This window comes from Oryctolagus cuniculus, chromosome 18, assembly GCF_051225735.1.
Source record: "Oryctolagus cuniculus isolate XC-2025 breed Fujian yellow rabbit chromosome 18, ASM5122573v1, whole genome shotgun sequence".
Lineage (NCBI taxonomy): Eukaryota > Metazoa > Chordata > Mammalia > Lagomorpha > Leporidae > Oryctolagus > Oryctolagus cuniculus.
The window spans coordinates 47,269,313-47,295,248 of NC_142884.1; the positions used below are offsets into that span (position 1 = coordinate 47,269,313).

Genomic DNA, 25,936 nt, shown 5'->3' on the forward strand with positions numbered 1-25,936 from the left:
AATACTGAAATTTGGAGATCTGTCATGTACGATTAATATATTACTCTGAAAATATTGGGAGCTTTCACCTGAAGAAACATTCTTGTTAGCCAGGCATTTAGAGTATTCACAATCTGACCCCAGCTGTATCTCACTTTGTCCCAGATACATACATGGCCATATCCTTTTAAGTCTGGGATACTCATCATGCCCTGCAAAAATGCTATTACTTTCTCCTTTGCTTATTCCATGCCCTCTTGCTAGCATTCCATTCCTAACCTTAGCCTTGTCCCATGTGAAATAACAACCATAACATGAAGCTTTCTTTATGGCTCAGGTCTGAACTGATCCTTACATCCTTTGTGCTGTGCTAAAATTCTGTCTTCTATAACTTGTACAACTGTAAAGTACTAGCTTAAACTGTAAAGGTGTTTGAAAATAGTTTCTTTTTCCTGAATGGCAGGATCATCTTATAATCTTGTATCCTGTTAGTGTCTGTAGGAACAGTGTAAACTAAAATGATGGTTGGGGAAGGAAGACCTTTCTCTCTGTCTCTATTTCACTGTCCCCTCTGCCTGTCAATAAATAAATAAATAAATAAAATAATGGTTGGATAGATGAGTTAGCTAGCATTTAAAAATGTATTTTACAAGGTAATAAACCTGGATTTAGTCCTTTAAAGTGTTAGGTACTTGCCATGTTTTAAGTTTATATTGTCATTATATTCATTAAAAACACATATTTCAGTGACCAGCATGTCTTTTTCTTTCATGTGATTCATAATAGATGGACAAGAAGAGAAGAGGCTGACTTTTATAGAGTTGTATCTACATTTGGAGTAGTTTTCGATCCTGACAGAGGCCACTTTGATTGGACAAAATTTAGAGCTATGGCAAGGCTGCACAAGAAAACTGATGATAGTTTGGAGAAATATTTATATGCATTCATGTCCATGTGTCGGAGGGTTTGCCGTCTTCCTTCCAAAGAAGGTAATGTATAAAGTTTATTTTTCTTTATTTCATCAATAGCTAGTGTTTATTGATACATTTATGATTAGGTTGAGGTAGAATATAAAAGACAACTTTTGGGACCGGTGCTGTGGCATAGTAGGCTAAGCCGCCACTTGTGGCACCAGCATCCCATGAATGCCAGTTTGTGTCTCAGCTGCTCCTCTTCTGATCCAGTTCCCTGATAATGTGCCTGAGAAAGCAGTGGAAAATGGCCCAAATGCTTGGGCCCCTATACCTGTATGGGAGACGCAAAGGAATCTCCTCGCTCCTGGCTTCAGATCTGCACAGCTCCAGCTATTGCAGCCATTTGGGGAGTGAACCAGCAGATGGAAGACCTCTATATCTCTCCCTCTCTCTATCTATAACTTTACCTCAAATAAATTTTTTTAAAAAGCTAGCTTTTGGTAAATGGAACTTACATACAGTTTGAGTCCATCTTATAGGAATTGTGCTAAAGAAAAAATTTTGCAAGAAATGAGGACCTTCCCCCTCCACCAATAAGATTTTTTAAAACAATATATATTTTTTTTATTTGAAAGGCAGAATTGGAGAGAGAAAGAGATCTTCCATTCACTTGTTCACTCCCCACATGGCCACAACAGCCAGAGCTTGACTGGTCTCAAGCCAGCAGTCAGGAGCTTCTTCCAGGTTTCCCATGTGGGTACAGAGGCCCAAGCTCTTGGGCCATCTTCCACTGCCTTTCCAGGTCGTTAGCAGGGAGCTGGATTGGAAGTGGAACAGACAGAACTCAAACCGGCATCACAGATGGCAAATACCCATTATACCACAACACCTGCCCATACCAATAAGATATTTTAAAGAATGTTGGCAGGAAAGATCTCCATCCAGGACTGTCTTCAAAAAGGTTAACTAGTCAAGGTGCTAATGCTTAGCTCGGGAACTGTTCTGAGATGAATTCCATTGTCTTGAAGGTTCAAATGGGTTATCATGTCAGCAGTTCCTTCCAGTAATACTATGGTTTTTTTTTGTTGTTGTTTTTTTGTTTGTTTGTTTGTTTGTTTTTAAGATTTATTTATTTGGTAAGGCAGAGGTATAGAAGGAGAGGGAGAGTCAGAGAGATCTTCCATCCACTGGTCCACTTCCCAAATTTATGCAATAGCCAGGACTGGGCCAAGTTGGAGTCAGGAGCCAGGAGCTTCCAGGTTTCCCATATGGGTGCAGGGGCCTCAGCACTTGGACCATCTTTCACTGCTTTTCCAGGTGCATTAGCAGGGAGCCAGATGGGAAGTGGAGCAGCCAGGACTCAGACTGCTACCCATATGGGATGCTGGTTCTACAGATAGCAGCTTGACTCACTAGGCCACAACAACGGCCCCAGTAATACTATGTTATAAGCAGACTCTGTTTTTTGTTGAATGTGATTTCTAACAGTTAAGCCCAGTGGCCTCTTATTATTTCACTGTAAAAATGTAAGTTTCTTAAATTTCACATTGATTTCTTCACTGGTTTTATTTCCTAACAGATTTGTTACCAGTCTATTAACTACAGTTAATTCACTTGATTGACAACCAGACAAAGTAAAATATTGTCTTTTATTACTTATGGTTGCCAACAGATCTTCATTTCTTTTATCTTCTTAATTCTCATCAGCAATAGATTGATGTGAATAAATTTATTGTTCTGATTCTAGTTTTAGAAGAAAAAAAGTTAATTACTTAATCATCATTGAAAGTGTATGACTTTCTTAATAAGAATATGAGTGAGAGGCTGGCGCCGCGGCTCACTAGACTAATCCTCCGCCTAGCGGCACCAGCACACCGGGTTCTAGTCCCGGTTGGGGCGCCGGATTCTGTCCCGGTTGCCCCTCTTCCAGGCCAGCCCTCTGCTGTGGCCAGGGAGTGCAATGGAGGATGGCCCAGGTGCTTGGGCCCTGCACCCCATGGGAGACCAGGAAAAGCACCTGGCTCCTGGCTCCTGCCATCGGATCAGCGCGGTGCGCCGGCCGCAGCGGCCATTGGAGGGTGAACCAACGGCAAAGGAAGCCCTTTCTCTCTGTCTCTCTCTCTCACTGTCCACTCTGCCTGTCAAAAAAAAAAGAATATGAGTGAGAGGCCAGTGCTGTGGTATAGTGGATAAAGCCGCCGCCTACACTGCTGGCATCCCATATGGGTGCTGGTTCAAGTCCCTTCTGCTCCACTTCTGATCCAGCTCTCTGCTGTGGCCTGGGAAAGCAGTAGAAGATGGCCCCCCAAGTGCTTGGGCCCCTGCACCCACATGGGAGACCCAAAAGAAGCTCCTGGCTCCAGGCTTCAGATCGGTTCGACTGCAGCCGTTGCAACCATCTGGGGAGTGAACCAGTAGATGGGAGATTTTCTCTCTCTCTCCCTCTCCCTCTCCCTCTCCCTCTCCCTCTCCCTCTCCCTGTGTGTAACTCTTTCAAATAAATAAATAAATCTTATTAAAAAAAAAAAAAGAATGTGAGTGAAGTTTTACTTAGAGTTTCCCAGACTTCAGTTCACAGTGCCCTCAATGTCTCATTAATTTTTATAGCACCTGTAGCCAAAAGAAATACCTAGCAATTCTGTTTAATAAATAAATCAAACAACTTACATATTTATGTCTTAACAGTCTAGTTTAGTGCATGAAAATAAAAAAGTAATACTTTTATTTTTTTCCCGAATAACCACAATTACTAAAGGGATATATGTCAACTGTTGGATACTGTATAGCTTTGAAATCTTGGAAGTAGACTGGACGCTTCCACCTTGTTTTCCCTTCATATTGATTTTTGCACAGTCTTACTTTTCTGTTTTGAACTCGGTTAGGCTTATAGAAAAGTTGCCAGAAAAGTATAGAGAGTTTCCATATATGTCCCACTTTGCCTCTCCTAATGTTGAAACTGAATTATTTCATGAGTAGTTTGTGCAGTGCTTGATAGATGTACCTTTGTTTCCCTCAAAATGTAAGAAAGCCTGTGGTGCCCCTATGAGTTCTTTGCTGAGCTGTTCGTTACCTTGTACAGTTTGAAATATGCCAAATTACATTTGGTTGGTGTATCTTTTAATGTTTCATTTATAAGATGTAAAGTAAATTCCCCGTTATTCTAACATACTTCCAAAACAATCTTATGTTTTACCTAATTTAGGCTGTCTGGTGTTTTATGTTATGTGATTTTCAGTACTTTTTAAAATTAAACTTCTCTTGATTTAAAAATATCAAAAACAAATTCTACAAACCATGTATGATACTAAGTAGAGGTACATTTTAAAAGTTGTATTATTTGTTTTAAATCTGTAATGAAGTATATTTGAGTTAATATTTCTGCCTTTGTTTCGATGTAGAATTGGTGGATCCAAATATTTTTATCCAACCAATCACTGAAGAACGTGCTTCTAGGACTTTATATCGCATTGAACTTCTAAGGAAAGTACGGGAACAGGCACTACGGCATCCACAATTGTTTGAACGCTTGAAGCTTTGCCATCCAAATCCAGACTTACCAGTCTGGTGGGAATGTGGCCCTCATGATAGGGATTTGCTTATTGGTGCTGCTAAGCATGGGGTGAGCCGAACAGACTATCATATTCTTCGTGATCCTGAACTCTCGTTTATGGCAGCTCAAAGGAACTACAGTCAAAGTAAGATGGCTCATTCAAGGACTTCTACCCCACTTTTACAGCAATATCAAGTAGCACTTTCTGCTTCTCCTCTTACCTCTCTACCTAGGCTCCTAGATGCTAAAGGTATTATTCTAGAGGATATGAAAGTTAAAAGTGAAAACCTAAAAGAAGAACCTCAGTCTTCTGAAGAAGAGTCTATGTCTTCTGTGGAAACCAGGACACTAATAAAGTCTGAGCCTGTAAGTCCAAAGAATGGTGTCTTACCACAGGCCACTGCAGACCAGAAATCTGGTGGAAAAGGCGAAACAGACAGACGCATGGTTGCAGCCAGAACAGAGCCCCTAACTCCAAACCCAGCTTCTAAAAAGCAGAGAGTCCACAAAAGAGGATCAGAATCTAGTTCTGATTCTGACTCTGATTCTGAAAGATCATCCTGTTCTTCCAGATCATCATCTTCCTCGTCTTCCTCCTCCTCTTGTTCCCACTCTCGATCAGGCTCTAGTTCTTCTTCATCCTCGTCTTGTTCTTCGGCATCGTCTTCATCCTCCTCCTCCTCCTCCTCATCATCATCCTCTTCATCTTCATCAGAAGAAAGTGACAGTGAAGAAGAGGAAGTCCAAAAGCGAGGTATATGCATGAAGTAATTTTGCTATTTTTAGGGCACCTTTTCAAGTGAAAATGATAAGAATATTATTCATATAATTTACGCATGTTTAAACTTGTTAGCTTAAATTTTATGTGTACAAATTTTCTCAGGTTCTGTTGTAAAGAAACTAGAAACACTGGTATATGTTCCATAATCAGTCTTCAAGGCATGGCAAAAATAGATTAGCCAAACAGAGGATTTAGAAACTTTTATATATTTATTCCCTTGTGACGAATGCCTTGAATTTAGTATTATATTTTTCCCTGGAAAAACTTAGTGAACACTTTAAAGAAAATATTATATAACATCACCAGGAGGCTCAGATTAAACTGACCAACAAAATTATAATGGGCCAAGTTTGATACCTGCCTACTCAGAAGGGTACAGATAAAAATCACAGGCTGTCAACAGCCTAGCATTAGGTGGTCCTTTTCGGCAGACGTTCTCAAACAGTCCCACAGTCGAGGTGCTGATGAGTTGTCATCAGGCATGTGCAAGAGCCAGAATCTCATATAGCTAACTCCATTTGTGTAACTTATAGGGTTGCCATGAGAAACATGCCCAATTCTAAGAATTAACTTCATTTAGAGAATTACAGTATGCCCATCAGGTATTTATAGTCTTACCAATCCAAATGAAGTCGACCAATCAGGAATCATTTTAAAATAATAGGTATTTTACTAAATTATAGATATTTTTCTTTTTTTAATTCCACTTGATTTTTTTACAACTCATTTTTACTTCAACTTTTTTTTATTTTCAGATGTTTTCAAATAATTATATAAGATTTTAAAAGTACATGTAAAGTTATTTTTTGCCATCTTTTCAAACGTGATTATAATTGTTCCTAGCAGAAGGTACCCCTCACATCAAAGCCTATGATGAAGAAAGTGTTGCGTCACTGAGCACTACCCAGGATGAGACCCAGGATAGTTTCCAAATGAACAATGGGACACCAGAGTCTGCTTACATCTTACAAGGTGGCTACATGCTGGCAGCCTCATACTGGCCAAAGGTAAAGGAAAAATTTTTGGTTCGGATGGGTTGTTCATTAATATTTTTCTGGATTGCTATAATGGTAGATATTCTGGGTTTTTTAAGATTTTTTTTTTAAGATTTATTTGAAAGGCAGAGTTACAGAGAAAGAGGGAGAGACACAGAGAGATAGAGAGGTCTTCCATCCGCTGGTTCACTCCCCAAATGGTCACAACATTTGGTCAGGGCTGGGCCAGACTGAAGCCAGGAGCCAGGAGCTTCATCCAGGTCTCCCATGGGTGCAGGGGCCCAAGTACTTGGACCATTTTCTGCTGCTTTCTCAGGCACGTTAAAGAAATTGGACCAGAAGTAGAGCAGCCAGACTCGAACCTAGCACCCAAATGGGATGCTGGCACTGTAGGCAGTGGCTTTACCTGCTACACCACAGCACCAGCCCTAGGATTTTTCTATTTTATAAATGAGGATATTTATAAAAGTTTATGAAAAATGGAATTAAAAGATAATTCCCATTTTCCATTAAATTTTTTAAAAGCCTTATTTATTTATTTATTTTGAAAGAGTTACAGAGAGAGAGGGAAAGAGACCCAAGCAGTTGGACCATCATACACTGCTTTTCCTAGGCTGTTGTCGGGGATCTAGATCAGAAGTGAACTTGAACCAGCACCCATATGGAATGCTGGAGTTGCAAACAGTGGCTTTACCTGTTATACCACAACTTTAGCCCCTAAATTATTTCTTGTACTTTTAAGTTGTTTAAATTCTTTATAAGGCACCTGTGTTACTTTTGTAATTGTAAAAACAGCAGTGGGCATATGGTCTAACACTTAAGCTACCACTTTGGACATCCACATCCCATATTTGAGTCCTGATTCTAGTTCCAGTTTCAGCTTCCTGCTAATACACTCCCTCAGCAGATGACAACTAAAGTAACGGGGTTCCCGCCACCCAATTGAGAGACATGGATTGAATTCTAGACTCCCAGAGTGAACCAGAAGATGCAAGTGCTCGCTCACTCTCGCTTTTCCCTTCCCTCCCCACCAAATAAACATTTCTTCAAAAACAATAGAAAACTGCCTTTATGGTATAGTATTTTTCAGCTTCACCAAAGGGAATTTGTATAATTATTAGAGAATTGTAATATTTATGTGAGAATATTTACACAGAACACATATACATCTCTTGTGTGTTAACTCTGATGAGTTAAATACAATAAAGCTTTTAAGCTGTTTGATCTCCAAGGGTCTGGCCTAACTATTAAAGTTATATTTTGATGTTGCATGCTTTTCTAGGATCGTGTGATGATCAACCGGTTGGACAGTATTTGTCAAACAGTTCTGAAAGGGAAGTGGCCTTCAGCTAGAAGAACTTATGATGCTAACACGGTGGCTTCATTTTATACTACAAAACTGCTGGACAGCCCTGGAGCAGCTACAGAATATAGCGAGCCCAGTGTACCCACTCCCCCAGGTGCCAGTGTGAAAGAAGAACATGATCAGTCAACACAGATGTCAAAGGTGAAGAAGCATGTACGAGAAAAGGAGTTTACAGTGAAAATCAAAGACGTATGTGTATTTTTATTGCCCTAGGGCCTGATTGCGATTGCGGTGTGCAGCATGCTTTTCCTGCAAATGGCTGCCTGCTCTTACTCTTCCTTCCTTCACATACTTGTTTCCTGGTATTTGGATTGTTTTCTTTTTGATATCCAGGTTATTAAACTTGAATATTCTACTAGAGGGATCGTCATTACATGTGTTTCTCTCCCTATATTTCTGAAAATAGTTCTGCTGATCAAGATGCTTTCTTAAAACAGTATGACAATTTCTGTTCTGGTTCTCTTATATAATATCTAAATGGTATGTCAGTACACTTTATCTTTTAAACATTTAGCATGCATTGTTATCAGTAACCTTTTTTTTTTAATATACTAGAAGCTCTATTTGAGACTCAGTGTCTAAAAGATGGGTATTGTCCTCTAAAATGTCAAATGAATAACGTACACTGAGACAAATGTCTAAAGCTGAAAACATCACAATGTACTGGTCACATGAAAAACTTTGTTTTGCTCAAAAAAAGTGTGTATGGTACTTAGATTTTACTTATTTAGAATAGAAAATTCAATATTGATTTAGTAACTGACTCAACAGTTTTATTCACTTGATTTATCAGTGAAATGAGAGAACATCATCAGTGTTTCAAGGTTTTTTTCCTAAGTAAAAAATTTATCTTAGTATCTTACAGTAGCATTGTTTATCCGTTATCATCCTAATAATAGTGTTTGTTTAACAGGAAGGTGGTTTGAAATTGACATTTCAGAAGCAAGGACTTGCTCAGAAAAGACCGTTTGAGAGTGAAGATGGTGCCCTGGGGCAGCAACAATACCTCACTCGACTTCGGGAGCTTCAAAGTGCATCAGAGACCAGCCTTGTCAATTTCCCAAAGTCGGTGCCAGTATCAGGTAAATATGCAAATAATTGTTGTCTGGGTATGAAATATTCATAGGCCATTGCAATAAAAATTTCTTCACTTGATCTTAACCCCAAGGTTAAGAAGTGATATAAAAAATTCATTTTTCTTATAATGTTGGGGACCTCTCATGTCTGTTAAGTTATTAATGTAATTTTAAATCTTAATAGTTATTGGATTATTGAATATGACATTTTTAAAACATAGAGGGCAATGTAGCTTTGGGGCTTGAAAATTGTTTCATCAAATTTATACAGTTAACAATTCAGACAACATTTTTCTGTGAAAGTATAGTACACATTTTAAAACAGACAACATTTCACTATGAAAGTATAGAATGAATTTTAAAACAATCACATAATTCACAAAATAATGGTAATTAGTAGTAGTTAAAATGAGAAATTTTAGGGGGCTAGTGTAGTTTAGCAGGTAAAGTTGCTACCTATGATGCCAGCATTCCATATCGGTTCTGGTTTATGTCCTGGCTGCTCCACTTCCAATCCAGCTCCCTGCTAATGGGCCTAGGAAAAGAAGCAGCAGATGTCCCAAGTTTTTGGTCCCCTGCCACCCATGTGGGAGACCAAGGTGAAGCTCCTGACTCCTGGCTTCAGCCTGGCCCAGCCCAGACCCTTAAAGCCATCTGGGAAGTAAACCAGCTAATAGGAGATCTCTGTCTTTCCCTCTTTCTCTGCAACTCTGACTTTCAAATAAATAAATAAATCTTAAAAAAAATGGCCAGTGCTGCAGCTCACTAGGCTAATCTTCCGCCTGCGGTGCCGGCCTGGGTTCTAGTCCCGGTCGGGGCACCGGATTCTGTCCTGGTTGCTCCTCTTCCAGTCCAGCTCTCTGCTGTGGCCCAAGTGTTTGGGCCCTGCACCCGCATGGGAGACCAGGAGAAGCACCTGGCTCCTGCCATTGGATCAGCGCGGTGCACTGGCCGCAGCACGCCAGCTGCAGCGGCCATTGGAGGGTGAACCAACAGAAAAGGAAGACCTTTCTCTTTGTCTCTCTCTCACTGTCCACTCTGCCTGCCTGTCAAAAAAAAAAAAGAGAAAGTTTAGAAAAACTTAGTCTTAAGTCTATAGGTTACAAGAATTATTGTCTAATCCCTGAAAGACCAATCTTTCATCCTCATGGAACACTTCAGGAACAAGATTTTTCTACCGTATACAACCCTTTTTATTGTTTGGCAACTGTCATTATCAGAAAACTCTTCCTTAGAAGAAAGTAAATTGTGCCTGGTACATGCCACTCTGAATTAGCTTTTGACAATTTGAATGTACTATGTGCTCTGCAGCCATTGAGGAATAAATTTGACATCATTTTCATCTTGCCCTAGTTGTCTGTGTCTGTCCGTGTGTTGTCAAGAATTGAGAATGATACTAAAGATCAACTGACTCATTGTGTGGACCATAACACATCAATCCCCAAAAATGCTACGAGTTATTTTTTTAAAGATTTATTTATTTTATTTGAAAGTTAGAAGGAAAGACAGAACTTTAATCTGCTGGTTCACTCCCCCAAGTGACCGCAATCAGCCAGGGCTGGGCTAGGCTGAAGCTGGGAGCCAAGAGCTTCAACCCTACATGGGTGTAGGAGCCTGAGTACTTGGACCACCTTCTGCTGCTTTTCCCAGACACGTTAGTAGGGAGCTGGATCAGAAGTGGAGCAGCCATGACATGAACCAGCACCCATCCGGAATGCCAGTGTTTATTTAAAAAATCTCATCATGCATGTGCATAGTATGTGAAATTCCTGCTATTTGGAAAAATAATGCTTATTATCAGTGTTATCTTGAATTGATTACCATTTCTATATGCTGCTTTACTACTTTTTAATTATAAATTGATCAGCATCAATTTGGTCCTTTGTAAATTCATTATTCAGTGTAATTTCCAATTATTAGACTTTCAGAAATATATGAATTGCATTTCAAATATGAACCAGAACCAGCCATCCTTGTAGTACAGAAGTATAAATCCTGCACGTTATGTCTAATAATGACTGTTTTGTACTAAGGGGCTCTTTTTTTCACAAGAAAATAGGAACATTTCCTGACTTAGTTTCTTGTCAGTGCAGACCCTGGGAGACAGTGGTGATGGCTTAAAGTAATTAGGTTCCTGCAACCGTATGTGAGACCTAGCCTGAGTTCTTGACTTCAGCCCACCCCTCTCCCATTCATGTAGGAAAATTAAACAGTGAATAAGAGTGGGAGTGCATGTGCTCACTCACTCTCACTTTTTTTTTTTTTTTTATTTAATGAACATAAATTTCCAAAGTACAGCTTATGGATTACAATAGCTTCCCCTACCCCATAACTTCCCTCCCAGCCACAACACTCCCCTCTCCTACTCCCTCTCCCCTTCCATTCACATCAAGATTCATTTTCAATTATCTTTATATACAGAAGATCAATTTAGCATATATTAAGTAAAGATTTCAACAGTTTGCACCCACACAGAAACACAAAGTGTAAAATACTATTTGAGTACTAGTTATAGCATTAATTAAACACCTAAGAGTAATTGTGTATTAATTACAGAGTTCAACCAATACTTTTAAGTAGAACATAAAAAATACTAAAAGGGTAAAGTATTAAGTTCTTTTTTTTTGTTTGTTATGTAGTTATTTTTTTTATTTAATAAATGTGAATTTAGAAAGTGCAACTTTTGTATTGTTGACTCACTCTCACTCTTTTTCTCTCTCATTCTCCCTCCATCTCCCTTCTTCTTGAATGAATAAGTGAATGGGATTGATATTTATATCATCTGAACATTTAATTGCTATTGTAGTTGAAGATGTACAGCTTTCACCTTCTTTGTTAAGTGATGCTGTTTATTTAATAGTGTCAGTAGCAATTGTGACACTAATTTTGCAGCTATACAAAATCAAGTCTCAAATATTATTAACACTATATTGAGTTACTACCTAAGGATTATATCATTTGTATTAATAACTGCAAATGTGAAATACGGATCTGTCTTACGTGGCTTTCGGGAAATCTCTTAACATTTTAGAACTTTTTCCTGTTTGTGAAACGAGGGATGGGAAAAAGAGAAGGGACCTTGTTGGGTGAATTAAATAAAACAGTGTACATAAACTGACTAGTAAATAAGTTGGCACACATTTAAACAGATGTTAAAATTAGGTACTGACAAATTTTAGAACTAGAAGCTTAATAGATGCTGTTAATTCTTCGCTTTTCGGGGCCGGCGCTATGGCTCACTTGGTTAATCCTCCGCCTGCGGCGCTGGCATCCCATGTGGGTGCTGGGGTCTAGTCCCAGTTGCTCCTCTTCCAGTCCAGCTCTCTGCTGAGGCCTGGGAAGGCAGTGCAGGATGGCCCAAGTGCTTGGGCCCCTGCACCCACATGGAAGACCTGGAGGAAGCACCTGGCTCCTGGCTTCGGATCGGCGTAGCTCCGGCTATAGCGGCCATTTGCAGGGTGAACAAATGGAAGGAAGACCTTTCTCTGTCTCTCTCTCTCTCTCTCTCTTACTGTCTAACTCTGTCAAATAAAAAAAAAAAATTCTTCACTTTCCAAAGGCTGTGCCTTTTTTGTTCTTGTGTGATTACTCCCTGAATTTTATCAAGAGCCTTGAGCAAAATGAGATGTAATATAAGTTAATAAAGGAAAGCAATATATAATAAATTATAACAAGAGAACAAAACTAAAGATTCCAGGGCCAGTGTTTTGGCATAGCAGGTAAATCTGCCACCTATGATGCTGGCATCCCATATGAGCCCTGGTTTGTTTCCTGGCTGCTCCATTTCTTATCTAGCCTCCTGCTAATGGCCTGGGCAAAGCAGTGGAAGCCGGCCCAAATGTTTGGGCTCCTGCCACCCAGGTGGGAGACTTAGATGAAGCTCCTGACTCCTTTCTTCAGCCTGGCTCAGCCCTGGCTGTTGCAGCCATCTGGGGAGTGAATTAGCCGATGAAAGATCTCCCTTTCTTTGTTTCTCCCTCTCTCTCTGTAACTCTTTTAAATAAATAAATGTCAGGAAAATGAAAAACAAAAAACTGGGGCCTGCACTATGATGTAGTGGTTAAAGCCACCACCTGCAGTGCCAACATCCCATGAGTGCTAATTCGAAGCCTGGCTGCTCCACTTCCAATCTGGCTCCCTGCTAAGATGCCTATGAAAGCAGCCGAAGATAACCCGAGTGCTTGGGCCCCAGCATCTACGTGGGAGAACCAGAAAAGGCTTCTAGTTTCTGGCTTTGGACAGGCCCCACCCCAGCCACTGCAACCATTTGGGGCGTGAACCAACAGATGGAAGATCTCTCTCTCTCTCTCCCTCTCTCTCTTTCTCTGTGTGTGTGTGTGTCTACCCATTTCTCTCTGTGTAACTCTGCTTTTCTAATACAATAAATATTTTTTAAAAAAAACTATCCATTCCAGAAATTACCTAGAATAGTGGATAAAAGATGGCAGAGCCAAGCAGCTAAGGTTGAATTCTGTCATGTATTAGCTGTTGTGATTTTGAACAAGAGACTAAGATTAGATAGCAGTCCTTCTAGGAAATGAGGTTGGTGGGAGAGGTGAAAGAGGGGCAAATGATAGCATGAACCAGAGGCTACATGCCAAGGAAATACTCTGATTTCATGATGACACTGATCTAGCTAGTGTAAATTCTTACTGGAGAGACAGAAATGTGTGAAAGTTCAGAATTTACTTCAGAATGGTGAATCTAAGTAATGGAAAGCATCAAAATCTGAACTCTAGAGCAGGGGTTGAGTTTTGGGCATCATATAGTAAAAGGTTGATGCAGGAAAGGTCATCCATATCAGAATAGGAAGGTTTCTAAAGTTATGAAAAGGAATAGTACTTTTTAATTTACTATCCACAGTATTTGTTGATTTTTCTTTTATCAAGAGAAACTATTCCTTAGCCCACATATTCATCTTTCGTAGTTCCGGAACACAGGTTAGTGACAGATTTCGGCAGAACAGAATGCAAAGACATTCTTGAAAATCTTATAAGCTCTTTTAAAAATTTTTTTCATTTATTTGAAAGAGAGAGAGATCTTCCATCTACTGGTAACTCCCCAAGTACCTGCACCAGCCAGAATGTGTTCAGGCTGCAACCAGAAGCCCAGAACTGAATCCAGATCTCCCACATGGTGGCAGGGACCCAACTACTTGAGCCATCACCTGCCGTCTCACAGCATGCACTTTTGCAGGAAGCTAGAATCAGAAGCACTACCATGACTCAAACATAGGCACTCTTAGAATGTAGGCATCCTAGAACTATCTCACCTGCTGTGTCAAATGCCCACTCCTCCAAAAGAAATTCTTTATATTTCAAAATCTCTTAGCACTATTCTCAGAATCTTTAATGGAATCATAATTTCCATAGAAATTTGCATATGCCTTCTTTCTTATGTTCAGTCATGGTAAACTTATAAAGAGGCATACCCCCTTGCTGGCGCCGCGGCTCAATAGGCTAATCCTCCACCTTGCGGAGCCAGCACACTGGGTTCTAGTCCCGGTCGGGGCACCGGATTCTGTCCCAGTGGCCCCTCTTCCAGTCCAGCTCTCTGCTGTGGCCTGAGAGTGCAGTGGAGGATGGCCCAAGTGCTTGGGCCCTGCACCCGCATGGGAGACCAGGAGAAAAACCTGGCTCCTGGCTTCAGATCAGCGCGGTGCACTAGCCTCAGCAGCCATTGGAGGGTGAACCAATGGTAAAGGAAGACCTTTCTCTCTGTCTCTCTCACTGTCCACTCTGCCTGTCAAAAAAAAATAAATAAAGGAAGGAAGGAAGGAAGGAAGGAAGGAAGGAAGGAAGGAAGGAAGGAAGGAAGGAAGGAAGGAAAGAAAGAGGCATACCCCAAGAGAACAACAGTGTGAAATTGCAGATGCTTGGGCAGGAGACGCATTTAAGATTTTATCAAAGTATTGGAAGCCATGGTATTGTGCTCAACAGTGGACTTCCTGGCTGCAGGAGAAATGGAGCAGAATGGTACTTCTAAGTGAAACATCAGGGGTTAGCAGTTGGCCTAGCAGTTAAGATGCTGGTTGGGACACCTGTGATCTCACGTGGTTGTGCATGAGTACCCAGCCCTGGCTCTTGATTCCATTCCTGCTAATGTAGACTTTGAAGCAGGGCTAATTGCTCAAGTAATTGGTTTCCTGAAACCCCCATGGGAGACCTGGGGAATTCCTAGCATCTGCCTAGCCCAGCCCTAGGTATTATAGTCATTTGAGGAGTGAATTAGCTGACAGGAATTCTTTATCTCTGCCTGTCAGATAAATAAATGAATAAATTTTTTCAAGTGACACTTTAGGAAAGTTACCCTGTTATTTATAAACTAAAATGTATTATACGAATTAGTTGTTGTAGTTAATTATTCCTTACCATATGTATTAAAGTATCTTTCTGAAACAGATTGGAAGAAGGTAAGTGGCTTTTGTAAGGAAATACATCCAGCTTAATAATAATACCTTATTCAAGAATACATAGGACTTGCTCAGTGATTGAAAAGGCATTTCATACTACAAACATGTAAGCTATTTTAAATGCCTCATCCTCAATATTTTCTTTTAATAATCCAAAATTATATATTTTGAGGAAAGGAACAATGTTGTATTTAGTACTTGGCTACTTAATAAATGTTTATTGGAAAAAATTTCATTCATACATCTTACAAACATATTTATTTAATGCATGCTGAAATAAGGAAGGTTAGTTTTAATTTGACAACTAATAATGATACTTACTGATGACCTTGAAGAAAATATCTTAAGTGGATTGGTGCAGGAATAGGAAACTGAGAAGAGTTGGTCATACAGGAAAAGGAGTACGGTAGACACCAGTCTTTGAAAAGTTTTGGGAATTACAAAAAAGCCAAAAGAAGTTTCTGTTTATTTGTGTTAAATTATATTTTTAAGTTAGTAAGAAGGTTCTAATGTAAATTTAATAAAAGGTGTTTTGGCACAAAAATATAGAGACACAAAAATTATTTTGGTGCTAGCACTGTGGCATAGTGGGTAAAGCTGTCATGCACGACCCTGGCATCCCATATGGGTGCTGGTTCGAGACTTAGCTGCTCCACTTCTGATCCAGCTCCCTGCTAATGCACTTGGGAAGGAGGCAGAAGATGGCCCAAGTGCTTCAGCCCTTGTACCCACATGGGAGACCTAGAAAAAGCTCCTGACTCCTGGCTTCCGTCTGGCTCAGCCCTGACCATAGCAGCCATTTTGGGAGTGAACCAGTAGATGGAAGATTGATGTGACTTTCAAATAAATAAATAAATAAATCTTAATTTTTTTTAAGGAAATGTAGGAGTTACTGGGTTCAGCGAAAGGGGGAAAGTTTGTCTTGGTTTGCCTTGAGAAGGGCTTGCTTCTTCCCCTTTCAGGTCAAGGAGGAAAAGGTGTATGAGTAAGAGGATGGAGGAGATTCAGGAAGGGGATGGGGAAGAAAAGTCAAAATTTGAAAGAGGCCTGGATTACAGTTCTCCAAGTTTTTAAATGAGAAATAGGGATGATACTTTTAGTTTAAGAATTGCTTGATGTAAGATAAACGAGCTAACATTTCCATATATTTAGGAAAGTTATCGCTGTCAACTTGTTTAAGATCTAGATTTATATCACTATTTTGCATTTTTAATTTGATTAGGTACTTCCATTCAGTCAACTGTTGGTGCCAATGGAGTGATATTAGACAACCAGCCTATAGTCAAAAAAAGGAGGGGAAGAAGGAAGAATGTAGAAGGTGTTGACATCCTCTTTTTTAACAGAAATAAACCACCTAATCATGTAAGTAAAGCAGTGCTTAAAAACTACTGATTCTTGGGGCCGGCACCGTGGCTCACTTGGTTAATCCTCCACCTGAAGCGTCGGCATCCCATAATGGCACCAGGTTCTGTCCTGGTTGCTCCTCTTCCAGTCAGCTCTCTGCTGTGGCCTGGGAGGGCAGTGGAGGATGGCCCAGGTACTTGGGTCCTGCACCCGCATGGGAGACCAGGAAGAAGCACCTGGCTCCTGGCTTCAGATCAGTGCAGCGCCAGCCGTAGCGGCCATTTGGGGAGTGAACCAACGGAAGGAAGACCTTTCTCTCTCACTGTCTATAACTCTACCTGTAAAATAAAAAAAATAAAAAAACCAGAAACTACTGATTCTTGAATCTAAAATTCAGTCCTAGTAAACATACATGTTGCTGTTTTGGCCGGCACTGTGGCTCACTAGGCTAATCTTCCACCTAGCAGCGCCAGCACACTAGGTTCTAGTCCAGTCAGGGCGCCAGATTCTGTCCTGGTTGCCCCTCTTCCAGTCCAGCTCTCTGCTCTGGCCAGGGAGTGCAGTGGAGGATGGCCCAAGTGCTTGGGCCCTGCACCCCATGGGAGACCAGAAGCACCTGGCTCCTGCCATTGGATCAGCGCAGTGCGCCAGCCGTAGCACGCCGGCGGCGGCCATTGGAGGGTGAACCAACGGCAAAAGGAAGACCTTTCTCTCTGTCTCTCTCTCTCACTGTCCACTCTGCCTGTCAAAAAAAAAAAAAAAAAACAAAACAAAACACACTACATGTTGCTATTTTGTGAATTTTTTAGGATAATAAGGAAATTGGAAGTATACTGTTTAGAATAATGAAGCACAGCAATAACAGTTTCATTTGATGTTTTCTATAGGTTCCTTTGGGCTTAACCACTTCACAGATTTCCACAGGGATAAATCCAGCACTGTCCTATACTCAACCTCAAGGAATTCCTGATACAGAAAGTCCAGTTCCAGTTATTAATCTTAAAGACGGGACAAGACTTGCAGGAGATGATGCACCGAAGAGAAAAGATTTGGAAAGATGGCTTAAGGAGCATCCAGGTTATGTGGAAGATTTAGGAGCATTTATTCCTGTAAGTGGAACCTTGCAAACCTTGGCATATTTTATTTCTGCTATTTAGCAAATCTATAATGATAAAGCATAAATTCTTACCCCCACTTCAAAGAGTCAGGAAAATTGGTAGAAAATAATAATCACCATCTTTTCCATGATACAATACATTTGCCATTTTCCATGTTTTGTTTTGTTTTTTATTATTTTTTGACAGGCAGAGTGGACAATGAGAGAGAGAGACAGACAGAAAGGTCTTTCTTTGCTGTTGGTTCACCCTCCAATGGCTGCCGCAGCCGGCGCGCTTCGGACGGCACACCGCGCTAATCCAATGGCAGGAGCCAGGTACTTATCCTGGTCTCCCATGGGGTGCAGGGCCCAAGCACTTGGGCCATCCTCCACTGCACTCCCTGGCCACAGCAGAGAGCTGGCCTGGAAGAGGGGCAACCGGGACAGAATCCGGCGCCCCAACCGGGACTAGAACACGGTGTGCCGGCGCCGCAAGGCGGAGGATGAGCCTAGTGAGCTGCGGCGCCGGCCGTCATTTTCCATTTTTTATTCTATAGTCAACAAGTATTTAATAATAAAAATCACTTTGAATATTAGATTACCATATTGAAACCAATGAAGGTTGTAAAAATATAAAACTTCCAATTCTTTCTCTCAAGCGATTTGTTTTAAAATAATAAATATTTTATTAGTAAAGTATTTTTTACTAGTAAAAAATTTACTAGTAGTAAATATTTATTAAGGTTAACTGTGGGTCTACCATTTTGGGAGTATTTAGCACTTATGCATTATCATTTAATATACACAACAAATTTATTTAGGATGGCAATGTTATAACTGTTTATAAGTAAAAAATTGAAATGCCAAAAGTTTTTCTTTTTTAAAGAATTATTTATTTGAAACTCAGTTACAAAAAGATAGGCAGAGAGAAAGAGATGTTTCATCTGCTGGTTCACTCCCCAGATGGCTGCAACAGCGGCCAGGGCTGGGCCAGGCTAAAGCCAAGAACTTCATTTGAGTCTCCCTTGTGGGCAGCAGGTGCCCAAGCACTTGGGCCATCTTCTGCTGCTTTCGCAGGCCACTAGCATTGAGCTGGATCAAAATTGGAGCAGCTGGGACATGAACATGTGGCCCCTGCCACCCATGTGGGAGACCTGGAAGAAGCTCCTGGCTCCTGACTTGAGCCTGGCTTAGCCCTGGTCATTGAAGCCACTTGGAGAGTGAACCAGTGGGTGGAAGAGATCTCTCTCTCTTTGTCTCTCTTTCTTTGTATTTCTCTCTCTCTCTCTCTCACTCTTTCTCTTTCTCTAATGCTGCCTTTCAAATAAATAAAATTTTTTAAAATGCCCGTGTCCCATATTAGAGAACCTGGGTTCAGTTTCCAGATCTGCTCCTGATTACAGCTTCCTGCTAATGTGCACTGTAGGACACAGCAGGTGATGGGGCAACTAGTTGAGTCTCTGTCACTCTGTGGGAGACCTAGATTGAGTTCCTAGCTCCTGGCTTTGGCCTCCCCCTGCTATTATGGACATTTAGGAGAGAACCAGTAGATGAGAGCACTGTCTATGTATCTTGCTCAAATAATATACATTTGATTCATACATACATACATTCATTCATACATACATACGTATATTTAATTACTTAGATCAGTTTCCTTTTAATATTTTGAAGAGTTTTGTATAGGCTAAAAAGATTTTAAAGGTATTTTTTTGTCTATATATTTTAGAGAAATCAGCTTCATGAGGGAAGGCCCAAACAAAAAAGGCATCGTTGCAGAAACCCTAATAAATTAGATGTTAATAGTCTCACCGGAGAAGAACGTGTTCAGCTGATTAACAGAAGAAATGCCAGAAAGGTATTTGTATATTTGTTTTTAATATTTCATATTGATTCAATATGTAAGAAATCTCTAAAACACTGTTTCATTATTCAGTATTTTCTAATAGAGGAAGAAATAAGTTGACCCTGCCAGATTCGTGGGGAAAGGCAAGGACTATGATTTTATGCATCCTGATTTCAAATACCATATCATTGGCTAAATGATCAAATCACTTAACATATTGCCTTAGCAGTGCCATTGCATATGATTGTACGCTGCAGGAGGCACTACATCTAAGGCCTTGATTTTCTTGAGGAGGTGATTTTTGTGCAACCCCAGGGAACATTTGGCAGTGTCTGGAGATACTATTGGTAACCATGACTCTCACTGGGGTGGGGGAGCGGTGGAAGGGCGGAATACCACTCATATGTAATGGATAGAAGACAGAGATGCTGGTAAATCACCTATAGTACACAAAACAAGCCCTCAGAATACCAGTCCGAAATGTCTATAGTTTTAAGGCTGAGAAACTCTTATCTAAGGGGATACTACTTCATACTTCTGTAAATCTGCTATATATTCAGGAGTAATCTTTCACCAGATGGCCTTGTAGTGTCTTGTTCTTTTAAACTCTTCATATTACATAATTTTCTGATAAAAAGAAATGTTTTGCAGGTACCTTCTAAATTAATGGTACCTCTGCACTTCTTATTTTATTGATTGATGAGTGATAAAAGTTGGGGTTTTTCTAAAGCTTATTTTTCAACTTGATATGGTTCAGTGATTGTCTACTCAAATTGTTTTATGTTTGAATTAGTAGATGTCTGTTTTTACCCCACAAAGTAAATGATGGAAGTCCTGTGATGCCCTATGTAAATGTGTAGGTCTGACACACTGTTTTTCATTTTGGTGAATAAACAAATAAATAAATAAGAAAGAAAGCATGGCCCGGGAGTAAGAACAGTAAATTTGTCTTTGAGTTCTTTGATTCACAAACTAAAATATTTCCCATAAGTCATGTTAATGTCCTGGTTCTGTTTTGTTCTCTGTTAAATACTCTCATTGCTATGATAAAAATACATATAAACATTTGAATTTCTCATAAGAAATATTAGCTTGGAATAAAATTGTTTTTGAAATAATTATTATATATATCAACATGCTAAAATTAATACTAAATTGCTCCAATTTTGTGAAAAAGAACAGGTTACTCAGATTTTGTTACTGTTTTAAAGTCTTAGCACAAATGTCTTAGAGAAAAAAACAAAGTGAATTTTAGTAGCATTTTACTCAATTTTGTGCTTGCATAGATTTCCTCTTATGCCACAAATTCACCTTATCAAATATTATGAATGAATTTGCCTCAACCAATTTTAAGGAAATGGGAAAGTTTTTAATTTTTTTCCTTGTTAGATTTATATTAAACATTCTGTAGTTTATTTATTTATTTTTTGACAGGCAGAGTGGACAATGAGAGAGAGAGACAGACAGAAAGGTCTTCCTTTTGCCGTTGGTTCACCCTCCAGTGGCCAGTGCGGCCAGCGTGCTGTGGCCAGCGCACCGTGCTGATCCGATGGCAGGAGCCAGGTACTTATCCTGGTCTCCCATGGGGTGCAGGGCCCAAGCACTTGGGCCATCCTCCACTGCACTCCCTGGCCACAGCAGAGAGCTGGCCTGGAAGAGGGGCAACCGGGACAGAATCCGGCGCACCGACCGGGACTAGAAGCCGGAGTGCCGGCGCCGCTAGGTGGAGGATTAGCCTGTTGAGCCGCGGCGCCAGCTTGTAGTTTATTTTTAATTGTTGTAACCTCAGAGGAACCTGTTCATTTCCCTTAGTTTGTAGAGTTCTTTAATATCTTCAGTCTCTAGGGCAGACTTAAGGAATGGTAAGTCACTAAGTGAAAAAAATCTACCTACTAAATCCCTTATAAACCCCCAAGAGAGCCTCCAGTCTAAATTGAAGTTTAATGAAGCTCAACAAAAAGGAAAATAAAAGTATAAGAAATACTGGGGGGGCGGGGGCAGCACTGTGGCATAGCGAGTAAAGCTGCTGCCTGCAGTGCCAGCATCCCATACAGGCTCTGGTTTGTGTCCCAGCTGTTCCACTTCCTATCCAGTCCTCTGCCTAGAAAAGCAGTAGAAGATGGCCCAAGTCCTTGGGCCCCTGCATCACGTGGGAGACCCGAAAGAAGCTTCTGGCGCAGCTCCTGCTGTTGAGGCCAGTTGGGGAGAGAACCAGTGGATGGAAGACCTCTCTCTCTCTCTCGCTCTCTCTGCCTCACCTCTCTCTATGTAACTCTTTCAAATAAATAAATCTTTGAAAAAAAAGATACTTGAGAATACTAATAGGAAATATACTTATTTTTATATATTTATATATAATATATAGTAGGAAATATATATTATATATATGTATATATGTATATTTCCTATTATATATATCATATGATAATATAATGATAATGATATATATCATATTATTATGTATTATATAGGAAATATACATATTAAATAGCTGTATCCTATTAAAATATAGTACATATTCATTCAAAGGGATATGGCAAAAGGAATTACTTAAGAAATATCCTTGGGGCTGGCACCACAGCTCAATAGGTTAATCCTCCGCCTGCGGTGCCGGCACCCTGGGTTCTAGTCATGGTTGGGGCGCCAGATTCTGTCCTGGTTGCTCCTCTTCCAGTCCAGCTCTCTGCTGTGGCCCAGGACTGCAGTGGAGGATGGCCCAAGTCCTTGGGTCCTGCACCCCATGGGAGACCAGGAGAAGCACCTGGCTCCTGGCTTCGGATCAGCGCCGTGTGCTGGCCGCAGTGCACTGGCTGCAGCGGCCATTGGCGGGTGAGCCAACAGCAAAGGAAGACCTTTCTGTCTGTCTCTCTCACTGTCTACTTTTTCCTGTCCAAAAAAAAAAAAAGAAAAAAGAAATATCCTTGGGCCGGCGCCGTAGCTCACTTGGTTAAACCTCCATGTGTGGTGCCAGCATCCCATATGGGCGGTGGGGTCTAGTCCCGGTTGCTCCTCTTCCAGTCCAGCTCTCTGCTGTGGCCCGGGAAGGCAGTGGAAGATGGCCCAAGTGCTTGGGCCCCTGCACCCGCATGGGAGACCAGGAAAAAGTACCTCCTGGCTTCGGATCAGCGCAGCGCCGGCCGTAGCGGCCATTTAGGGAGTGAACCAAAGGAAGGAAGACCTTTCTCTCTGTCTATCTCACTGTCTATAACTCTACCTGTCATTAAAAAAATAAAAATAAAAAAAATTCTTAAACTCCAAAGGAACTTTAAATTGGTGATTTCAAATCATTTGTACAAATATAATCTTTAACATCCTCCCACCCCTAAATATAATATCCTTAACTTGAATTTCAAAATATATCTCAATATCATACTAATTATTATATTGAGTGTTTTTTTTATTTTTTCAAATTTACATATGATTGGTGAGTTATAGCACTTTAGCCATATAACAGATATGTATTTTTTTCTACTTTTAGAGAGTAAATCTATGTAATAGATTAGATTATGAGTTTTTGAGACCTGGATTTGAATTATGACCCTAACATTTATTAGCTGACTTTAGACAAATTATATACCTTCTCTAAAAATTAGTTTCTTCATTTAAAAAATAGACGTAATGATGTCTCAAAAAGATGTTGTAATAAAAAAAGTCTTTATCACACTACTTTGCATATTATTGTAATAACAACTTATTATAAGCTAGACATTATGTTAAGATGTTTGAATTGCCTCATTTTATCTTTAACCCTAGGAGGGAAGAGCTGTTATCCTTATTTAATTATTCTACATGAAACTTCAGAAGTTAGTGTCATATATTTATGTAGCAGATCAATGTATTTTGTTTGCCCCCCCCTTTTTATGATTTTTATTTATTTATTTGAAAGGTAGAGTTACAGACAGAGGGAGAGAGAGAAAGGTCTTCAGTGTCCTGGTTCACTCCCCAAGTGACTGCAATGAGCAGAGCTAGGCCAGTCGGAAGCCAGGAGCCAGAAGCCTCCTCCGGGTCCCCCACACGAGTGCAGGGGCCCAAGCCACTTGGGCCATCTTCAACTTCTTTCCCAGGCCCTAGCAGAGAGCTGGATCAGAAGAGGAGCAGCCAGGAATCGCTGGCACTAATATGCGATGCTGGCGCCACAGGTGGAGGATTAACCTACTATGCCACAGCGCCGGCCCCTTGGTAGCCCTTTTTTAATGTAATCATAAAAATTGTTACAGGTGGTTCAAAAATAGTATTTTAAAGAAATAATGTCTTTATAGTACAGAATAAAAGCAACAATTTCAGATTGAATTGTGTTTTAAAGATTTAATAATCTGTTTTTTATTACAGGTTGGAGGTGCATTTGCTCCTCCTTTAAAAGATTTATGTAGATTCCTGAAAGAAAATTCAGAATATGGAGTAGCTCCTGAATGGGGAGAAGTTGTTAAGCAATCTGTGAGTATTTTACAAATCATAACTCATTTATCACTTTAAAAATTAGATACCATTTCATTAAATTTTAAGAATTCATAAACTATTTTCTGAACATGTGATAGTATTTTGTAGTTCAGAATTTTATTTTACAAAACACATTTCCAGATTTGTCATATGCATGTTGAGATAGAATGCACAACCAATAAGTACTGATTTGTTTTCACTTTAACCTCTATATGTCAGCAAAGAAATATATATATATAAGAATATTCATCATGGCATTGTAGTAAAAAAAATTGGAAATAAATTGGCAAACCATCTATATATTGGAAAACTGTACAATCATTTTAAAACTAGAAGAACATTGAATAACATGATGAAAAAAGTTCACAGTGTGTTAAATATGACAGTACTTTAACTTTTAGAATAATGAACTCTAGCTGCATGGCAAATGGTTAGTAAATAACAGCTATTGCTTTTACAGTTGTCCAAATGAAAAGCACAGGCTGTAAAAATCGAGTTCAGAATGATTCCGCTTCTTTATTTTAGAAAGGGAGATGGGGAAGATTGGAGAATGTGTATACTTAAGAACATACCCTGAAATATTAGCAGTTGGTTATTTCTCAATGATGAGATTATAGATCATTTTTATTTTATGTTGTATTTTTTGTTGCTGTGTTTTCTGCAATGAACCCTAATGACTTTGTAAAGAGAACATATAAGGAGCAGGCATTTGGCACAGCATGCTGCTTGGAATGCCCTCATCCCATATTGGAGTGCATGGGTTCACATCCTGGCTTTGCCTCAGATTCCAGTTTTATGCTAAAATGTCCTGGGAGGCAGCAAGTTATGGCTCAAGTACTTATGTCCCTACCGCCCACATTGGAGACTTGGACTGGGTTCCAGGCTCCTAGATTCAGGCTGACCCAACCCTGGCTATTGTGGACAATTAGAACGTAAATCTGCAGACAGAAGATACCTATTCTCCCTCCCCTCTCTCTTTCTCTTTCTCTTTCTCTTTCTCTTTCTCTTTCTCTTTCTCTTTCTCTTTCTCTTTCTCTTTCTCTCTTTGCCTTTCAAATAAATTTTTTAAATTTAAGACAGAAAATAAGTTTGCCTGTATGGTCGCATAGCAGATTAAGCCACTACCTAAAACACCAAAATCCCATGTGACTGCTGGTTCAAGTCCCAGCTTCTCCACTTCTGATCCAGTTCCCTGCTAATGTGCCTGCAAATGCAGCGAAGGATGGCCCAAGTGCTTGGGCCCCTGTATCCATGTGGGAGACTCAGAGGAAGCTCCTGGCTTTGGCCTGGCCCAGTCTCAGCTATTGCAGCCATTTGGAGAGTAAACCATCAGATAGAAGACCTCTCTCTCTCCCTCTCCCTCTCCCTCTCCCTCTCCCTCTCCCACTCCCTCCCTCTCCCTCTCTCTCCCCCCTCTCCCTCCCCTTCTCCTCTCTCTCTCTCTAACTCTGCCTTACAAATAAATAAAAATAAGAAAATAAGTTCATCAATTCAAAACAAAATTAAAAAGTCTCATAAGAGTTTTTCCTTAAACCATTGTCTAAAGCTGTCACAAACATAGCCTCTAGGCACATGTGGCTGTTGAGCACTTAAAATGAACTGGTCTATATTGAGATGTGTTAAGTCTGAAGTACATACCAAAACATGTAAAATATTTGTTTTTATAGATTATATATTGAAATATTTTTGTTATATTGGGTTTAATATATTATTTAATTAATTTCACATTTCTATTTTTTAATGTGGCTGCTAGGAAATTTAAAATTACATATATGAGTTGTATTATATTTCTGTCAGACGGGGCTGGTCCAGATGATCTGAACTTCTAAAACTTCTAAGAGTTTTGAGCTCTCAGAAGATCAAGGGAGAACTAAATGAAAGTACAGAGATTGTCCTCCACTGTCCTAGATAGATGGTTCCCAGTCTGCAGATGCTGCTACTGCCTGAGCCAAATGATCTTTTTCCCCTTTTGAATATTTTTTTTTTAGCTTGACTCTTATCTCCTCTATTCTCAAGGTAACAGTCAAAAGATTCATAAGAGAATTGGGCATGTAGCTTAGTTGTTAAGTCCCCTGTATCCCACAAATGAGTACATGATTCAATTCCTGGCTGTGACTTCTCATTATAGCTGTTGGGGACC

General features: G+C 40.0%; 1 protein-coding gene across 40 annotated transcripts in view; it reads left to right on the top strand.

Annotated features, from left to right (window-relative positions):
- Window positions 1-25,936, top strand: part of CHD9 (chromodomain helicase DNA binding protein 9) — a 281,829-nt gene that overhangs the window by 251,908 nt on the left and 3,985 nt on the right. For 29 of the 40 annotated variants that reach the window (XM_070063507.2, XM_070063503.2, XM_070063523.2 and 26 more), the window contains 9 exons: window positions 766-968; window positions 4,292-5,197; window positions 6,068-6,231; window positions 7,502-7,774; window positions 8,499-8,667; window positions 16,296-16,435; window positions 17,305-17,526; window positions 19,243-19,371; window positions 23,689-23,793. In XM_070063507.2, the coding sequence (XP_069919608.1) occupies window positions 766-968; window positions 4,292-5,197; window positions 6,068-6,231; window positions 7,502-7,774; window positions 8,499-8,667; window positions 16,296-16,435; window positions 17,305-17,526; window positions 19,243-19,371; window positions 23,689-23,793 (2,311 nt within the window). The remainder of the gene's footprint in view (window positions 1-765; window positions 969-4,291; window positions 5,198-6,067; window positions 6,232-7,501; window positions 7,775-8,498; window positions 8,668-16,295; window positions 16,436-17,304; window positions 17,527-19,242; window positions 19,372-23,688; window positions 23,794-25,936) is intronic. The other 11 variants (XM_070063513.2, XM_070063512.2, XM_089320030.1 and 8 more) reach the window with 3 other exon arrangements.